The 19,981-nt window shown below is 44.5% G+C and overlaps 2 protein-coding genes across 3 annotated transcripts in view; one reads left to right on the top strand and one right to left on the bottom strand.

Annotated features, from left to right (window-relative positions):
- LOC119022489 (putative C-type lectin domain family 20 member A) overlaps positions 1-19,981 on the top strand; it is an 826,153-nt gene that overhangs the window by 679,819 nt on the left and 126,353 nt on the right. The gene's annotated exons all lie outside the window — the stretch shown is intronic.
- Positions 8,401-19,981, bottom strand: part of itpr3 (inositol 1,4,5-trisphosphate receptor, type 3) — a 47,203-nt gene continuing 35,622 nt past the window's right edge. Inside the window, exons 38-60 of the mRNA XM_037103365.1 lie at positions 19,816-19,964; positions 19,623-19,731; positions 19,260-19,353; positions 18,905-19,080; positions 18,332-18,491; positions 17,672-17,889; positions 17,349-17,549; positions 17,046-17,156; positions 15,622-15,717; positions 15,412-15,510; positions 15,224-15,307; positions 15,030-15,140; positions 14,700-14,892; positions 14,458-14,577; positions 13,691-13,866; positions 12,244-12,408; positions 11,920-12,109; positions 11,051-11,149; positions 10,794-10,912; positions 9,920-10,085; positions 9,679-9,839; positions 9,435-9,596; positions 8,401-9,271 (exon numbers count right to left, since the gene is read on the bottom strand). Of these exons, the coding sequence (XP_036959260.1) occupies positions 9,155-9,271; positions 9,435-9,596; positions 9,679-9,839; positions 9,920-10,085; positions 10,794-10,912; positions 11,051-11,149; positions 11,920-12,109; positions 12,244-12,408; positions 13,691-13,866; positions 14,458-14,577; positions 14,700-14,892; positions 15,030-15,140; positions 15,224-15,307; positions 15,412-15,510; positions 15,622-15,717; positions 17,046-17,156; positions 17,349-17,549; positions 17,672-17,889; positions 18,332-18,491; positions 18,905-19,080; positions 19,260-19,353; positions 19,623-19,731; positions 19,816-19,964 (3,276 nt within the window). The 3' untranslated portion in view covers positions 8,401-9,154. The remainder of the gene's footprint in view (positions 9,272-9,434; positions 9,597-9,678; positions 9,840-9,919; positions 10,086-10,793; positions 10,913-11,050; positions 11,150-11,919; positions 12,110-12,243; positions 12,409-13,690; positions 13,867-14,457; positions 14,578-14,699; positions 14,893-15,029; positions 15,141-15,223; positions 15,308-15,411; positions 15,511-15,621; positions 15,718-17,045; positions 17,157-17,348; positions 17,550-17,671; positions 17,890-18,331; positions 18,492-18,904; positions 19,081-19,259; positions 19,354-19,622; positions 19,732-19,815; positions 19,965-19,981) is intronic.

The raw sequence follows: 19,981 nt of genomic DNA, 5'->3' as shown, positions 1-19,981 counted from the left end.
ATGTCTTAATTATGTTTTTTTGCTACAGAAATAAAACAATAAAAACTAAATGTTTGTCTCTTTCCTTCAGTACAGAACGTAACACTGTTTGATTTTGGTCAAATTAAATAAAAGTTTCATATAAAATAAAGTGAAATAAAAATAAACCTTAAATAGAGTTTGATGTTTTAACATTATTTAAAGTTTTTATACCAAACAAAATGTTGAATTAAGGGACTCAAAGGTTTAATATAATTAGTTTGATTCAGTTAATTGACACAGGAAACACACACACGCATTAGATTTAATTAAATTGTAAAAGCCAGGTAGAAAATTAAAAGCTGTTTGGAAGCTGAAAGCGTCGAGATGACGGACGAAGGATTCTGGGACTCGTGACGATTAAACGGACGTCAGGAAGTGAACGATGTTGAACTAGACATTAATCATCATCCCAATAAAGGAAATTCACCATCAGGTCTGTGTGATCTGAGGTAAAAGCTGCATCTCCAGGTGAGTTGTGAGGTGTCGCCATGACAACAACAGACGTTTGCTTCAGTCTGAGGATGATCTGAGCACATCTTCTCTCCTGGAAGCTGACTGTAAGTTTACTTTCTCACCTGCGGTAAGCTGACAGCCACATCAGAACAGAACTACTGTTCAGTTTTCATCTTTTGTAAAATCTGTTAGATGAACTCATGAAGTTGGATCAGAAACACTTTGGGTTTCTTCCTGACTGCACAGTGATTGTGCTCCTGATGGTCTTCACCACAGCGACGACTGCTGAGGCTCATGGGTACTGTAGTGTTTGGAGCCGCTTCGTGTCTCAGAAAAGCAGATTTATAAGTAAAAGTTTCAGAGTAAAACACTTGTCAGCCAGAGGAAGCAGCGCGGTGTACTCACTGTGCCGGGTCAGTCTGCTCTGCTCTGAAGCTCTTCTGCTGGACTCAGTGTAGTTTAAGAGGATGTGAACAACACAAGAACACAATAAGTTATCACACTGAGCATCACATCACTTTATAACCTCCCTGTGGAGGCATGTGACCTCCTCCGCTGCAGCTGATTGGTCCGACTGGTCCTGCTGGACGGTCATAAAAGGCCTGCTGTGGTCAGTATGGAATACCAGAGTGAAGCAGAGCTAAAGCCCAAATCTCTGACTGACTATCTATGGACACGGTGCTGCTGTTCGCTCTGACTCATGCTCCATCCAACACCACCAACATTACTGTGACTGTCACAGTTCTGTCCACATACTCCAGCAGCAGACCACATTACTGTGTTTGTGTGCACAGACATCCAGATGTTTGCACTTATTCAAAAATATCTGCAATATTCTGACAGAGGAAAGTTAATATTCCTGTTCACAGAGCGCAGCCTCCATCTTTACTTTGTTTTCAAATTAAGGAAAACACAAAACCACATCATCAGAAAAAATCAAAGGGCACAATCGTTATCTGAAGTCAGCTGTCAACTGCTGACACATCTTTTTATATCGCAGCGATTTGAACCAGCAACCTTCTGATTACGAGTCGACCTGCTCTACCTGCTGAGCTGCAGCCGCCTCGGTCATTCCACCGATCGGCTTTCAAATGAGGACGTTCAGATGGAGGGCTCAGTGGTCGCTGGCTGAACATCAGTCACCCATCAGCCTTGTTTTTAAAGATGTTCCCACATCTCGTATTGAGTTTATAACAGAGCCTGTAGAAAACAAGCTGTGTGTTACAGCTTGACAGAACCGGGTTGACAGATCCAGTCTGGATCCTCCTGAACTGCTCTCAGACTCACCGGGCTGTTCTGATGATACCAAACATGTTGGATCCATGATTATGATTAATATGTGGATGAGTTCACCAGTATTTCAGAACCGGACCTCAACAACAGTTCTGACAGTACCGCCAAGCAACAGTAACCATCCTAGCCCTGCAGGCTAACGTTAGCTAGCATAAAGAACAGAAAAGCTGTCTTGAGTCTCCACTCGTCCAGACTCGTTCTCACCTCCTGCTTTAGTTTCTTCCTCACTGCAACACTTCACCTCAGCGAGTTGTTGCAGCACGCTAATCAGCACGTTGTTTACATCTGCTTCCCCATGAGATCATCACGATGGACACATGAAAGAATAAAAGAGAGTTTTGTCTTTGGAAACGTCGGCGCTGATGTTTGTGTGTTTCTCACACTTTGCTCTGTAGCAGATTGGAGTTTTTAGTGTTCAGCAGCTTGTTGGAGACTTTCAGTGGTTTGATTTGTACTTCAGGAAACAGAATCTTTTACCAGATGGTTGTTATTGTCCTTTAATCCAAACAGGCTCCATGTTAATCTCCCATCATCCATTTCACTCCCGCTCTCTCTCAGTAATCCCCATCAGTGACTGACAGGTGTAAATGTGGCAGTGACACACGACGTGCTTCATTAGCTGAGCAGTGTCAGGATTTGGACCGCGGCGTGTTGAGAGGTTTCGTTGCTTTCTCTGTCTCAGCTTCAGTACCGGCCCGCAGTTCACTGTCACTTACATAAATAATGTTTTACACGCAAGGAAACCAGAACTCTGTAGTGTTTAATGGACAGATTTGATTTTCATTGATGGGTCTCCTGTTGGGTTTCTGTTCTGTTGGTTCCTGTTCTGTTAGTTTCTGTTCTGTTGGTTTCTGTTCTGTTAGTTTCTGTTCTGTTGGTTTCTGTTTTTTTATGTTTCTGTTCTGTTAGTTTCTGTTCTGTTGGTTTCTGTTTTTTTATGTTTCTGTTCTGTTGGTTTCTGTTCTGTTGGGTTTCTGTTCTGGTTGGTTTCTGTTCTGTTGGGTTTCTGTTCTGGTTGGTTTCTGTTCTGTTGGTTTCTGTTCTGTTAGTTCCTGTTCTGTTGGGTTCTGTTCTGTTGGTTTCTGTTCTGTTAGTTCCTGTTCTGTTGGTTTCTGTTCTGTTGGTTTCTGTTCTGTTGGTTCCTGTTCTGTTAGTTCCTGTTCTGTTGGGTTCTGTTCTGTTTGGTTTCTGTCCTTTGGGTTTCTGTTCTGTTGGTTTCTGTTCTGTTGGGTTCTGTTCTGTTGGGTTCTGTTGTGTTGCTGTGACGCTGGCTGAGCTCTGTGTGACCCGTTAGTGTTTAAAGGTGTTTTATAAATAAAGGTTTACTCACAGACTTACTGCTGAAGCCGCTACACATTTCTCTGTAAGCCCTCCATCCATCCATCCATCCATCCATCCATCCATCCCCACCAGCTGTCCCGCTCCTCTCCATAACTCCATCTTTTCATCCCTTCATACATCAGCTGTCTCGTTCTGTAACGGGAGGATGACAAAGTAAACGATGGAGGACAGAGTGAGATTTAACTTGATGTTAACTGATTTTATCTCTTCATCAGCTCCTCTGTTTCACTCTCATCCCTCTTTTCATTTTCTGTTTTTGTTTTACGTTTCTTTCATCTCTCTGTTCCTGCAGCTGTCTCACTGTGGATTCTCTCTAATCCAGAGTCAAATACACACACACACACACACACACACACACACACACACACACACACACACACACACACACACACACACACACACACTTGCAGCAGCTCTGTAACACAGTAGATTTACTGTACTTATGTGCAAATTTGAGCTAATTTACTGACTGGTAAACGCTTATTCCACTTCAACTGCTTCAGCGACAGCTTTAGTTACTTTCACCTTCCAGTCCAGTGAGAACCATCTCAGCACTCACGGTTCTGCTAATGTTAGACTCAGTTCACTAAAGATTCCAGAGATCAACAACAAACAGCAAAAGACAAAAATTCAGTTTGTCACAAAGTTCAGTTTCTCAAATCTGTCCAGAGTGAACCCTCTTCACAGACAAATCAAGAAAGGATCTCTGAAAAATAGAAATAAACCAACATGTGGTGCCAGTCAGCTGATCGTCTCATCACACAGGAGAAGAGTCTGGAAGTGACGCTGCAGGCTGATGCTAAGCTAACTGTGACAGTCTGTCAGGACATAAAACCAATAATCAATTGATCTTCACTAATCCAGATGTGAGAGTCTAATAATGGCAGAGCTGCCAGTGCTGAAATAAGATTAATTATACATTATACATATGTACAGATTCCTGGAAGATGAGTCTGTTCTGTGAGCAGCATCATTTCATTTGAACCGTGTGACTGTGGAACATGAACGAATGAATGTTGGCGTCTGATGAACCTTTAACTTGATGATCCGTCGATCTGCAGCTAACAGACGCAGCAGCATCACGCACACGAATCGTTTCTATGATCATTTATTGGAGGTTGTTTTGATAATTCATAGTAATGCAAATCATTTGTGCATTACTTTATAAACACACACATCGCTCTGTGTTGATGCCATGATAACTCCCTGTAAACCCCCAACATATGAGCCGGGCACACACACATATACACACACACACCTGTCAACACACACACACACACACACACACACACACACACACTCTCTGTGTGTCTCAGAACAATGGGCTGATGCGATAAACTTATTTTGGCTGAACAACAAAGAGACGCCAAGGGAACCCCGAGCTAGTCCCCAAATCCCTCTGCTGTCACTCAGGATCACACACACACACACACACACACACACACACACACACACTGATTCATGTCACTTTCATTTCCTCACCCTGACCCAAATCTTAAGCACTGACCTACAAACCAGCTTCTGTCCCGGGCTGGACAAACGGACAGTCAGAACTTTGAACGAGACCTTCACCTTTGGTTTAAAATGCAGTGAGATTTAAACAGTCATTAAAATGGAGGCACACAGATTTAATATTGCCGATGTTGTAGGATTGATGTTGAGCTGAGTGTTAATCTATCTGGCTGCAGCCTCATACAGACGTTTGATTGGTCGGTCGGTCGGTTGATGAGTCTCGGGCCAGAACAATGAACCTCACGGACTTCTGCTGTGGATCCAGAGCAGTTTTCAACATTTGTATTAGTTTTTCAGAGAATGATGCATTTTATATTGATGAAAATAATCATGTGTGTTCAGGTGGCTGGTGTCTGTCAGGAGTATAAAGGAGGGCTGTTGGGCCTTGGCAGAGGTATGCGCTCTACTGAGTGACAGTCAAGCTGCAGTTCTTGCAGTTCTGAGACTTGAATTAAAACAGAATAAAACAAACAAGATGTTTCCATGCAGCTCGTCTGCTGTCATCAGTCTGCAGAAGCCTCAGAAAATGATGCTCCTCACATGTGCAGAACTTGCCTTAGAAAAATCCTGTTTTAAAGTTGTCTGCAGCATCACAGTAACCCAGTGATGGACGTCTGTACATGAATGAACACACTGCAAACAGGAAGTGCTCACAGCTAATTCAGTTTTAATCTTTTGGTTGTTTCTCTGTTTTAAATCAAGTCTCAGCTGCTTCAGTTGTTCAGCAGAACGCTGCAACTCTGTTTTACTGTGAAGCTCCAGAACTGTTCTGTGGACTCCGACCGACTTCAGATCATCAGGAGGAGGAGAGGAGGGCTGAATATTACTTTCACATGTGTGCATATATACATATTCACACATATTCAGCGCTCTCTCCGGGTCGCGCTCAACAAAAGCAGCTTTGTGTTTGTGATTCGTTGAACTGAGTGAGCAGCTGCTGCAGTCTGTGAAGGCCAACAGCTGGAGCTGCATTCCACTGAGGCTCCACAGCAAAGCTCCAAGATCACACACACACACACACACACACACACACACACACACACACACACACACACACACACATACACACATACACACATGTAGTCCATTGGTACCACAGAGCGATGTCACCTGTTCTGATGGAAACATGGTTGGAACATGGATGACTCCATATGTCAGACATAATAACATGAGATCACACAGACTGACAGCAGGATGAGCTGAGAACAATAAACACTATTAATAGACCACTATGCGCACACACACACACACACACACACACACACACACACACACACACACACACACACACACACACACACACACACACAACACACACACACACACACACACACACACACACACACACACACACACACACACACACACACCCCTCACCATGGGGCTGAACAGTGATGTGAGATCAGAGGTATGTTGTTTCTGATGCCAGAGTTTTTGTCACGAAGCCGGCTCTCTTTAACCGGGTCAGCACCGTGATCACACTGCAGACGTCACCTGGTCCGGACCAGGTTCAGAGCTTCAACTTAAAATCTCTTTAAAACGGATTCAGGATCAGATTCTCTGGAAACGGTGACAGTCAGTCTGCAGTCCTGAGCAGCAGATTCTCAGATGTGACGTGTTTTCTTTTGAGCAAACTGTCAAACTGTCAAATTGAGAAAATAAATGAATTTAGCTAAATTGTTCAGCCTCTTGTGGTCAAAATGAGAATTACACAAACAAACTCAAAAATTGCACACACAAAAAAAAAATACTGAAAAGATAAAAATAAACTTTCAGTTGAAGTGTTTTTTCAACATTTTCTCTCACTCACATTGTCAAATTAAACCTGCAGAAAATAAAATCACCTGCCAAACATGAATTCCCCAGTGTGAGGAAACAGCTGCAACTGATTTTCAGTTGGAAAGTTTTTATTTAAGATTTTATTTAAGATTTTATTTTCTGTCAAATTAAGTTGAAAAATGTCAGTTGAAAAATATTTTTCATTACTTTTGTCCCAAAAGTGATGAAAAAAATCAAACTAACAAAAATTTCTTTCAATATTTTCAGATTTTTTTCTCTTTGATAAAAATGTTTTTCTCAACAGTTGAAATAGTTTCATGAGACAAAATTCTTAGATGATTTTTTTTTTTGTTTGAAGCCTCGTGAGGAAAAATATGTCATTTCATTTCTAACTGAGATGAAATTTCACTGACCTGTTACAGAAGTTATTGTTAAGGAAAAACATTCAGATGACCGTCTTTAAAAAAATCATCTGCACCACAAATTTCAGCAGTTTTTTCTCTCAACATGTTGCCAGTTAAGATCGTTTCATATGAAACAAAGATTTTTTTGTTAAAGATTCTTTTGTGAAACAATATTGAAGCTTTTTCTCTCTTCTGACTGTGATTCTAACTGCACTTTCCACAGTTTAAATTGTTTTTTGAGAAACAACATTTTCAGTAAGGATCAGTTTTGTTATTCATTTTAACCAGCTCACTGTGCCAAACTGAAACAGTGTCGGGAGTTAAGATGGAGGATTTTACAGGATCAGATGATTTAACAGAAGTTTCAATTTACATTTTTTCAAGAGAATCCACAACATCAACGTGATTGATTGACTGCTGAAGAAGAGAAGAAGTGTGAACGCTCGCACACCACTTTCAGATAAGAAACAGTTTGTTCATTAAATATTTTATTTCTTTGAAGATGTGTTCTTCATCACTCCGTCCTCCTCCTCACTGTGTGTGTGTGTGTGTGTGTGTGTGTGTGTCTGTCTGTCTGAAAAACAAACTTTATTTCCTGTCCACAAACTAAAGCAGTTGTCTTATGATCCAGTGTCTGTACTGAGCTACTTACAGTGTTAAAACAAACAGGAGCTGCTCTCATCTTAAATATTACTATTAAACCATAATAATAATAATAATAATAATAATAATAATAATAATAATAATAATAATAATAATAATAATATATCACAGAAAAAAAAATACCATTTCCCAGATTTACAGTAAAAAGTCACTTCACATTCAAACAGAAAGATAAACGAAATATTCAAATCTGTCATCAGCAGGTCAGTCTCTATTTACATCCTCTGAACACGACTGAAGGGACACACACACACACACACACACACACACACACACACACACACACACACACACACACACACACACACACACACCTATGACTCTGGACAGTGACAGCCTGACCAGGAAGTCTCTGATCCTTCAGTTCCCTCCACAGATTTCCAGGATTTTAGCCGAATTGTCTGATTGATTTTTCATGAAAGGACGAAACATTGAACAGTTTGTTTTAAACGTGCAGCGGCTGGAGGTTTGAGTCCACCTGGTGTAGAGACGACATGTTTCCTGTTAGCATCGCCTGACAGACTAGTGAATAACATTCTGATGGTCCAGATAATCTCCACAGATGAACATAAACTAACTGTGTAGCAGTAAGAAGCTAATGTTAGGCTACAAACAGACGACATCACGGTCACATGACTGAAACGTCTCCACCACTAAGAGTCTTACTGCACAATTACTATCCAGGTTTTCTATAAACTGATCAGTGTCCAAGTTGTAAAGTCAGAGTTAGAACAGTGTGGAACTAAAGTGGCCTGTAAAGACGGACTAGTGAGTAGATGAGTCTCCGTGTTGCTGTGAGCACGTTTAATGTCCCCGATGTTTTAAAAAGTTTGTTCCTCACTAGACGTCTTCTGAAAGTTTTTCTCTGCGTCAGCATTATTTCAACTGTCATTTTGAGCATTTGTGCCTGAAAAGTTTGATTTTTGCAACAAAATTTATGAATATGAAAAGTATTTATACTTTTTATTCAAAGACCAGGGCAGAATATTCATCAGTAATCTGTTGAGGGAACTGAGATTCTCTCTGACTTTCAGGTTTGATCCAATAAGTGCTGAACTCGAGGCTTAAAGCTGCAGTAAGGCCGGATTTGACTGGACCGACTCAGACCAAGAATCTGGACGGGTTCTGTGATCTGAGGCCGGCTGAGGGTTGGAAATAGAGGTTGACCGATTATTAGAAATCAAGGCGACAGAAAGTTGATATTTCTGACAGATAATCATTTGCAGTAGAGATTTAAATCTTAAATAAGAAAGTACAGTTTACTCCAGTACTTCCTCTCCACTACATGTGTTGATATCACATTAAGGTTTCACATTTGAAATGAGAGTTTGATCAGTAATTGATACAGATCATCGGTCTACCTTAGTCGGTTCAGTCAGTCGGACCTCTAACACGGCGCTCAGACTGTGAAACTGCACATTTTATCTGAATATTTACTATCTGTGTTTTATCGTTGCTTTAGAAACACATACACACACGCGTCTTTTGTGCTTAACAGCAAAATATTAAAATAAATCAAAAGCTGTGCTGAGATCAGCGTCCGTCAGCCAGACACGACAGAGTAAAAACAACAAGCTCTCGTGTTTTAGTGGGAAACATCAGTTTTACATCTTTGTTCTAGTGTTTTCATGTCAGTCCAGCTGCTGGCTGACACGTGGATCCTGTAGTGAGCAGTCGGTCGCTTCTCTTTATGTCTTGTAGATCTGGTGGTTTCCTCCGGCGGCGCTGGGAGGCAGCGCAGCACTTCCTCCCGCCTGGACGTCAACAAATCCCATCCTCTGCCTCCTCTTCCTCTGCTCCGTCATCTACGGGAACACAGGAGGGTCAGTGAGCTCACAGGACATCACTGTCAAAACTGCTAAAGGCACGTTGGCGTGTTCTCAAACAGGACGCTGGTTTGACAGAGCTGAGAGCAGGAAGTGTTTATTTCACACTGTTCAGACAGAAGGAGATGCTGCAGCAGGTTACCTGCTCTTTGAGCTCCGTCAGCTGAGTGGTCAGGGTCGTCACCACCTTCATCGTCGATGCCAGTTTGTCCTGTAACATCCTCATCTCGTTCTGCTCCCCGTCGCCATCGGTTACCACCAGAGACATGGCCTGCATCCGTGGAAACCAGTCCAGGTTGTTGTTCTGAAACAGACAGACGGGTTAGTTCTCGTGTTCAGACGGGCTCTCGGGTTTTAAACGGTCGGCGTCTGCAGAAGCGTCTCACCTTGATCATGTGAGCGACGTAGCTCTCGGGGCCGGTGTAGTCCGTCTTGTTCTTCTCACGCACCAGAACGATGAAGTACAGGTAGTTCCAGATGTTGTGCTCCAGTTTGATGTGCTCCTCAAACGACACCGTCTTGTTGTCGAACTTGTCTCTCTCCAGACCTGAAACACAGAGAGCTGGAGGTCAGGACTCGTCTTCACCTGCGTCCTGTCGTCCTGCCGCTCACTTTGTTTCTGCTCACCACAGATGAAGCAGGTCGTCTTCAGAATCTCCTCCTTCTTCTGTTTCTCACTCCTCAGGTCGGCAAACGTGTCGATGATGACGCCAAAGATCAGGTTGAGGACGATGATGATGACGATGAAGTAGAACAACAGATCGTACACCACCCGGGCTGGAAACAGCACCTCCTACACACACACACACACACACACACACACGCACACACACGCACACGCACACGCACACACACACGCACACGCACACACGCACACGCACACACACACGCGCACACACACACACGCACACACACGCGCACACACGCGCACGCACACGCGCATACACACGCACGCATTCAAAGACTACAGATAAATAACTAACACATGCACAAAATTATACTGATGTGAGGAAGTTATTCATCATATCGAAAAGATACAACAAAGATATGATGAGGCAGGACTGTGTTCGGGAGATTAAAGTTGCTTCCTAGATTTGATTTCTAACATTAAAATTCCTTCTGATTCATCAGTAAACATCCTCAACTGTATCTGATCTGATGCCACTCAGACAGAAACGTTCAGAGTTCATATTTTAAAGTTTTCTTCATGTTGCGTTGAGTCTCGTTCTGACTTTCTTGAACTTGGAGCGAAGATCACGATGGTTTCAGACAGATTAAATCTTCAACAGCTGCTTCTTGTCTCATGAAACATTTAGTTTAAATTTGAGAAATTCAACCTGCAAGTTTGTAAAAAGTGACTGATGGAGCTTTTTGTTTCCAACAGTCAGGAAATACAAAGTAAAGCTTAAAATGTTGTTTGAGATTTTAAAGTTTTCTGTCGCCTTGACTGAGACTGATGTGTATTATGGGATGGATTCGGAGAGTGTTTAAGTGTTCTTACGTTCTTGGATGGTTTGCGGAGAACGTCTCCGACTCCTCCTCCGTTCCTCAGTCCGTGGTTCAACACGGTGACGATGCACATCAGCAGAGTGTCGCAGGCTCGCTCCGTGTTCGACTCCTCTGGAACACACACACACACACACACACACACACACACACACACACACACACGGTCAGTGCTGCAGTAGTGACATGAGGTGTAACAGTACATGGGACTTTATTGATCTTGTGGATCACAGGCCTCCTGCACTGACTCACCCTCCTGCTCAGCCACAGCGGTGGTCTCTGCGGTGCAGCTGACTCCGTCTGAAGAACACGACTTCATGAAGTCCTGAGAGGCTTCGTTCTGCTGCGGAGCTGAACAACACAACACACCAGAGTTACTGGGACCAGTTCAACCCGTCCAAACACACCCTGCCTGATGTAAACTGTGGTGGTGAGGACACGTTCAGTCTTCACCTTCAGCACACATTATGAAAACTGACTCACACGTCGGCTCTTATTTGTAAGAAAATCCAGTGGAACTGGGGGAAAAACTCCTGGTGTTGCACAGAGGGGGAAAACTGTTTTTGGTTGAAAATGTTTAGAATAATTAAATTTCTCCTACAAAAAACAAATGTATATCTTGGCTTGACACACAAACATTTCCCCTTCAATTTTCCCTCCTCAGTTTCACATACAGGGAAGACAAAACAGTTTCCTCCTCTGAAGAATCTGTGAAACAAACTGAAAATACAACAAATATTAAATATTCCTCCTGTGAAGAAACATTACTTAGCTTGACACATTTTAATCACAATCCTCCTGAATAACCTGATGGTTTTATTCAGTCTTCAAACATGAAAAACAAAATCCACCTAAAGCATAAATGTTTTACACATATGGAAAAAACAAGAAAGTTAATAATCCTGCCAAACACAGGAGCGAAAACACTTTAGATCGGACTTCTGTAGATGACCATTAATTTCACATTTTTGTATTAAAAATAAATAAATAAATCAATAAAACACGTCCCGCCCTGCAGTTTCCTCCCGGCTGAGGCTGAGCCGGGCTCAGAGGAGCAGAAATGATTTAAGATGTAAAACATGAAGCGGTTCGGGTCGGAGCAGTCGGAGCTGTGAAGTTACCTGCAGCGATCTGCACCAGCGGGTCGACCTCCATGATGAAATCCTCCTTCAGGCAGAGGAAGCCCACGATGGAGAAGAGGTAGACGAGGATGAGAGCGAGCAGCGCCGTCAGCAGGATGGAGCGACCGTTACGAGTGACGCTCTTTATCACGTTGAACAGAGTCTCCTCCCGATAGATCAGGTCGAACAGCTGCAGACAGACAGGCAGACGGGTTAATACCTAGCAGAACCTGACCTGTGTGTGTGTGTGTGTGTGTGTGTGTGTGTGTGTGTGTGTGTGTGTGTGTGTGTGTGTGTGTGTGTGTGTGTGTGTGTGGGGTTTACCAGGATGCTGTAGAAGAGCTCGTGGACGAACAGTCCCAGCGTGGAGGTGAGGACGTACGCCAGGTGGTACAGGAACTCCACATCCATCACCATGGCTTTGTATCCCATAATAAACGTCCCGTTGTTCCCCACGAAGCTCACCACAAACACCACCTTGTTGAGCAGCTGAACAGGAAGCACAGCAGGTGAGGAGGAGCAGGTGAGGAGGAGCAGCAGGTGAGGAGGAGCAGCAGGTGAGGAGCAGCAGGTGAGGAGCAGCATGTGAGGAGGAGCAGCAGGTGAGGAGGAGCAGCAGGTGAGGAGCAGCAGGTGAGGAGCAGCATGTGAGGAGCAGCAGGTGAGAAGGAGCAGGTGAGGAGCAGCAGGTGAGGAGGAGCATGTGAGGAGGAGCAGGTGAGGAGGAGCAGGTGAGGAGCAGCAGGTGAGGAGCAGCATGTGAGGAGGAGCAGCAGGTGAGGAGGAGCAGCAGGTGAGGAGCAGCAGGTGAGGAGCAGCATGTGAGGAGCAGCAGGTGAGGAGGAGCAGGTGAGGAGCAGCAGGTGAGGAGGAGCATGTGAGGAGGAGCAGGTGAGGAGGAGCAGCAGGTGAGGAGCAGCAGGTGAGGAGCAGCAGGTGAGGAGGAGCAGCAGGTGAGGAGGAGCAGCAGGTGAGGAGCAGCAGGTGAGGAGCAGCATGTGAGGAGCAGCATATGAGGAGGAGCAGCATGTGAGGAGCAGCAGGTGAGGAGGAGCATGTGAGGAGCAGCATGCGAGGAGGAGCAGGTGAGGAGGAGCAGCAGGTGAGGAGCAGCATGTGAGGAGGAGCAGCAGGTGAGCAGCAGCAGGTGAGGAGCAGCATGTGAGGAGGAGGAGCAGGTGAGGAGCAGCAGCATGTGAGGAGCAGCAGCATGTGAGGAGCAGCAGCATGTGAGGAGCAGCAGGTGAGGAGGAGCAGCAGGTGAGGAGCAGCATGTGAGGAGCAGCAGGTGAGGAGGAGCAGCAGGTGAGGAGCAGCAGCAGGTGAGGAGGAGCAGCAGGTGAGGAGGAGCAGCAGGTGAGGAGCAGCAGCAGGTGAGGAGGAGCAGCAGGTGAGGAGGAGCAGCAGGTGAGGAGCAGCATGTGAGGAGGAGCAGCAGGTGAGGAGCAGCAGGTGAGGAGCAGCAGGTGAGGAGGAGCAGCAGGTGAGGAGCAGCAGGTGAGGAGGAGCAGCAGGTGAGGAGCAGGTAAGATCTGTCCTCAGCAGCGTCAGCATGAAGCTGCTTCTCTCAGTTTATCCTGAGAACTGAGATTCTGGTTTTGTTTTTTTAATGTAAAACTTGAATTATAATAAACATGTTGACGTTAACGAAGCTGTTAAACTCAGAACTGAAGATGTGAAGATATAAACTGAACCTTGTGATCAGACGGTTCTCATCAGTATGAGCGCCTCACCTGCCCAGGTGGTAGATGGGTAATGTAGTGTTGCTTACGTTGAGCGATCCCAGCAGGATGAGCGTGTTGCCGATGCCCAGGTGGTAGATGGATCTGAGTATCAGCGCGATGGTCAGAGGCTGGAGGCCGTAACGCTGAGAGAACAGACCCAACACGGAGAGCCCGGTCAGGATCCAGAACAGCATCAGCAGCAGGGAGTCGTCGATCGCCCCGACTGACGAAGAGGAGGAGAGAGAGTTACTCCAAGCAGAGAGGAAGTGAAATGTTAGTTTTATATTTTAAAATGTAACCGTCATGAAATGTAAAACACATTTCTGCTCCTGCAGCTCGGTGGTCAGGAAGATTTTATTGACATTAAAATTTAGCAATTAACTGTGAAATGTTGGACAATTTTCAAGTTTAACACGAAAATCAAATTGACTTCTGCATTTAAATAATCATTTAATGATGATTTGATCTGAGCTGATGTCAGGCACCAGTGTTGTTATGTGTTGAGATATCAGACATTATATAACAGATGATCTTCAACTTTTTTTAACTCAAGATATCTGATTTTTGTTTGAGGTCAGCAGTCCGGCGATAACAAAGAGGCAACTTTAATCAGTGAACATCAACTTTCTCACATTTCATGTCTTAAATTACTTAAATAAATATGTTTTTTCAGATTTTTAAGTGTAGAATTTAAAGGAATATATTTGTTATTTTAAAGGAAATAAAGTCTGATTCATGAGGTGCACTTGACCTTTTTCAAAGATCGACATAATGATGATTATTGATCAGCAGCAGTGAGTGATGACTGCAGTACCTTGTCCGGAGTCGTAGGGGTAGAAGAAGGCGATGATGAGGTTGATGAAGACGGCGAGGTTGAAGGAGATGGTTCCCCACAGAGACATCCTCCTGGAGAACCAGTACAACACCGGCATACCTGAGACCAGCACAAACCCTCTGTTACAGTGGACAGCAAGCATGTTCACATCAAAATGAAGTGTGTGTGTGTGTGTGTGTGTGTGTGTGTGTGGGTGTGTGTGTGTGTGTGTGTGTCCTCACTCCTCAGCTTCTTCTGCCACTCCATCTCTCCGTGCAGGAAGGACGTCTGCTCAAAGAAGTGTGTGACCTTTGACCCCTGCTCGTCCTGCTCCGTGGTGTTGAACACTCTGAGCTTCGACTCCTCGGTCAGAAACTCACAGATGGGATGAACAGGAAACACGATCTGCTCCATGCTGCGGTCATCGCGGACGATCTGCACACACACAAACATTTTTATTCCCCATTAATAAAAACATCACTCTGCTTCAAGTTTGGGTGCAAATTCTTCTTCTTCTTCTTTTTTTTCATGTGAGTGGACAATCAGATTAGTAGTAGTGGTATCTGTGTTGCCTCTATCTGTGAGGTCAGCAGGTCGTAGTACTCCAGCGGGTCCTGCTCCACCACAGCAGCTGGAGCCGACGACTTCAACATCTGGGACAGAGGACGGTTGTTCAGGTTCAACTGCAGACAGAAAGACAACAAACTGTTAGTAAGTACTGCAGGATGGAGGGATGGAGGGATGGAGGGATGGACGGAGGGTTTACCATGGAGGAGATTCCCTCCTCGCCCTCTTTACTTTTCTTCAGAGGCTTCAGGAGGTTCTGCAGGATCTTGTTGTGTCTGGCCAGCTGCGAACAAACAAACAGGACGGCTGGTTTGTACTTCTGGAATTCATTTTCTGAGGACAGAGTGAGACCTCCTGTCGGCCAATGAGGAGCTTGTGTTGCGTCACCTGCTGAGCCAGGATGTAGATGTTGTGTCCCACCTCACGAGGAGACACCTCCCCCTCCCCCTCACTCTCCTGGTTGTAGGCCTTCTTTATCACCTCCACCTGCACACACACACACACACACACACACACACACACACACGTTATGATCTGAACACAGATTATTAACAGATGCTTTAATAACACTCAGCTGTAAAGAAGCGGCGCTCTGACCAGCTCTCGTGGTCGGAGGTTGAACAGGATCCTCTCGGCGTTCTCGCTGTCATGGCGACTCTCCATCAGAGCCAGCAGCAGCTTGGAGGCGTTGTCCTGGCAACCAAGAAGAAAACAACAGCGGTCGGTCAACAGGTGTGACTGTGACAGGTGGACACAGAGCAGCGATACGACTCTGGACCACCAGCTCACAACCAAATCACAATGTTGCTGCTGTGACTGAAGTTGAAATTCTGTAAACCACATTACAACAGTAACGTTTGGTAAGTTACAGCTGAGGACTGACAGCATGAACACCTGAACATGAACACCTGAACATGAACACCTGAACATGAACACCTGAGCTGTAATTTGTGCTTCATTATGAACAAAGAATTAAAGATTTTGTCTTCTGACGAGTGAGTTTATTAAACATGTTCACGACAAAATTTCATCAGTTAATCCTGAAGATGTAAATCTGTTTGTTTTTTTTCTTTAGTTTTAGATTTTTGTTTTTGAGATTTTATTGATGTTAATAAATTGGACACATACAGAAACCTTGAGGGGAAACTGAGGGTGGTGTTTTAGTGATTCACTTTGTAAGTTTGATCGAAATAGTTTTCTCCTGAAAAACATTTTTTTATGGAGAAAAACTACAAAAAAAATCTCCTGGGAAGAAGTCAACATTCAAATCACTAAAAATGTTTTTCTCTTGAAAAAATTCTAAATAAAATTAAATTAAAATTATCACTCAGCTTCACACTTTTTTCTTTAACGGGTAAGATTTTCATTTTCATGTGTGAAATTGAGTCAAAACAAAAATGTTTTTCCCCTGATCAAAAAAAAAACAAAAAACTAAACAAAACATTTCTTTAAAGTGGGTTCAGAGTCTTGTCTTTTTCACACAAGACAGAAGAAATGTTTCCTCTGAAAACAATTTTTGGGAGTAAAACCATCTGTCAGCTTCACACAGGAGGAAATGTTTCTGCTTTCTTTCACAGGCAAAGTTCCTTTTTCAGAAGGGTTTCTTGTAAATTCAGCAAATGTGCCACATGAACTTCTTTCTGTTCCTCTCAGATTCTTATGGAGAAATAAGCCGAGGACCAGGATCGACAGGATCTGCATACAGGATGTGTTCTGTACACAGACAGGTGAATGTTCAGGTGGATGATCAGGTGAATGTTCAGGTGAATGTTCAGGTGAATGTTCAGGTGAATGTTCAGGTGTATGATCAGGTGAATGTTCAGGTGTATGATCAGGTGAATGTTCAGGTGAATGTTCAGGTGTATGATCAGGTGTATGATCAGGTGAATGTTCAGGTGTATGATCAGGTGAATGTTCAGGTGAATGTTCAGGTGAATGTTCAGGTGTATGATCAGGTGTATGATCAGGTGAATGTTCAGGTGTATGATCAGGTGAATGTTCAGGTGAATGTTCAGGTGTACCTTCAGCTGGAGCACCATCTCCATCTGATACCGACACAGGGGACTGATGTCGTTCAGGATCAGAGCTGTGATGATGTCGATGCCGTTGGACTCGTGGGTCACTATACATGTCTGCAACACACACACACGCACGCACACACACGCACGCACGCACGCACGCACACACACACACACACACACACACACACACACACACACACACACACACACACACACACACACACACACAGGAACTTAACATCCATGTTCATTAAGAGTCTACCTGTCCAGTCCTGGCTGTGTGTGCGGTGCTGGTCGGTGTACCTGGTTCTCCTGGCACGGGCCCTGGCAGTACTCAGTGAGCGTCTCCAGCGTCTGAGTGATCAGGTGGACGTTTGATTCGTTGATGTAGAGGCCCAGCAGGCCCAGACCGCCGGTGGTGCTTCCACACATGATGTCCAGGAACTGAAGAGTCTCACACACCAGGTTGTAGTTGGTCTTGTTGTTCTGGCAACGCAGGAAGTTCTGGAAACACAAAGTCAAACAGGCTCTGTGTTGCTGTTGTTGGACCGGGTCCACTCACACACAGGACATGAGTTGGTACTGATCCAGCTGTGGGTTCTGATTCATCATCAGCAGAAACTCACCTGTAGGTCTTGGTTGTGGTTCTCACAGAGCAGCTGTAAGAACCTCAGGATGGGTTTCATGATGGTCACAGCCGGGCCCATCTCCGTCTCCACCTCCCTCTGCTCGGCTGCTGGCTGAGCCGGCAGGGCGGGTGTACCTGGTACCGGGGCGATGGACGGGCCCGGGACCAGCAGGGGGTGACCTCCAGCGCCAGGGAGTACTAATGCTGTAGAGCCGCCTTTACAAAAAGAGAAAAAATTAATGATGATTCTGAACTCGTGAACTCAGAGATGTGAAACATTTAACAGAACCAAAACGAGCCAGAACCAACAGAGAGACAGAACATGAAACAGAATCGAAACCCAAAAGAAGCAACTTTAAAAAGACTTGATATTCTAAGTAACATTAATGAACTTAAATCAACTTTTACACAAATACTAATGTATTAGTGTGACTCTGGCCACTAGAGGGCGCTCGGCACAAACTTTTTCACCTCTAACTTCAACTTCTGTCCCAAACTGTCCAAGATGTTTTAAACTTTACATGTTTACCATAATATCAACATAATCTGTTTATCTCTTCAAGCCTCCAAGGAAAGCTAACGATTGCAAATAGATGTATTGTTGAAGAACACGTTTATCACAAAACCCTTTTTAAAACTCATTTGTTTGTTTTTTCACCGTTCTCCAGCTCCTTCTCGTTGGCCTTGTGCGTCATCTCGCCCACATTCACAGAAACTGTCGCTTTGATATCCGTCTGAGCTTCTTTCATGCGGTCGTGAAGAACCTTAAAGAACTTCTCTGACTTGTTGTCGCCCATCATCAGTTTGTAGAACGAGTTCTGCAGGAGAACGACAGTGTTTACATTCATTCAGCCTTCATCTGAGACTGAAGCGTCACTGAGAGTTTACGTCCACGCCGAAAAACACAGAAAGTGTGACGGAACATACAGAGTAAATAATGTCTGACTGTAAATGCCAGAAACGTTTTAACAGCAGATGTTATTTCCTTTATTTTGGTGCTTTTAACAAGTAGTTTGATAATTTTCTCTGCATTTACGAGCATGAGAAAAATTATGGATACAGTTTTTTTTAATGTCAGAGAGAAAAACAAAGGCACAAATGTTAACTGGTGTGAAGGAGTCTGCAGCTGTTCAGGTTGTCATGAGTCGACTTTCAGAAACAACAACTCAATGGGCCAGTTTGTCACTCGCTGCTGATTGGCTGGAATAAAACCCAGCGAGCGGCGTGTCACCTGTATCTCGGTGTTGCCTCCCTCCAGCAGGCAGATGGCGAGCTGGATGCTCTCCTGGAAGATCTTGTCGTTCTTGGTGCTCATCACCAGATCAGTGAACAGCTTTGTCCCTCCTTCTCTGTCCAGACGACACTGAACTGCAGCCACCGCCGCCCAGTCCCGCTCCTGCTCTGCACCTGACACACACACACACACACACACACACACACACACACACACACACACACACACACACACACACACACACACACACACACACACACACACACACAGAGTTATTTACAGTCCTCTCTCTCTCTCGTTCCTTTGAGTCAGGCGGTGACACTAAACTGTTGGTTGATAAACGATGAACTACCTGCAGCTACGAGCTCGGCCAGGTCGTTCTTCGGGTTGTTCTTCTTGTTTGGAAACAAGTAGTTCAGCAGCAGAACCTTCCGCAGTGCCATTCCCTGAAACAACACCAGACATGAGACGTGACGTCTTTCTCATCAGAATGATCACAATGCCATATTTCTGCTAATGAACTGTTTAAGATGCTTCACATGAGAGACAACAGTTCAACTGAATCCACTTTGAAGACGTGTTTCTATCACGTTTGTCATGTCAACACATGAAGTGCTAATTGTGTAAAAATAATAAGTAACTGCACAAAGTTACAGTAGACATATCAGGAAAATGCAGGTTGTTTTCGGGACTCTTTCCTGTCAAATAAACTGACCTTCTCATCGAAGTCCAGAGTTCTGATCAGCATCTCCTGCAGAATCCTCAAGACTTTGATACACAGCTTCTCCTCTGTAGACATCAGAGCTTTGGTGTGCTGGATCAGCCTGCGCACACACACACACACACACACATTATTCCCATCATCCCTCTGTCAGTGTGTCAGTAGATGTTTGACTCTCTGGACCTACTTGGAGATGAATCCTCCGGACTCGCAGCGCTGTCGGGCGTCGGTTCCCTCCACAAACAGCAGCTCCGGCTGATGGAGGACGTCCACCAACACCGAGAGCTCAGCGTTCACCAGCGGCTTCAGACGCTCCTCCAGAGTGTTGATGATGTCCTGACCACACACACACA

Source organism: Acanthopagrus latus, chromosome 7, assembly GCF_904848185.1.
Source record: "Acanthopagrus latus isolate v.2019 chromosome 7, fAcaLat1.1, whole genome shotgun sequence".
Lineage (NCBI taxonomy): Eukaryota > Metazoa > Chordata > Actinopteri > Spariformes > Sparidae > Acanthopagrus > Acanthopagrus latus.
The sequence above is the reverse complement of the archived record's forward strand: the minus strand, read 5'-3'. Positions and strand labels throughout refer to the sequence as shown.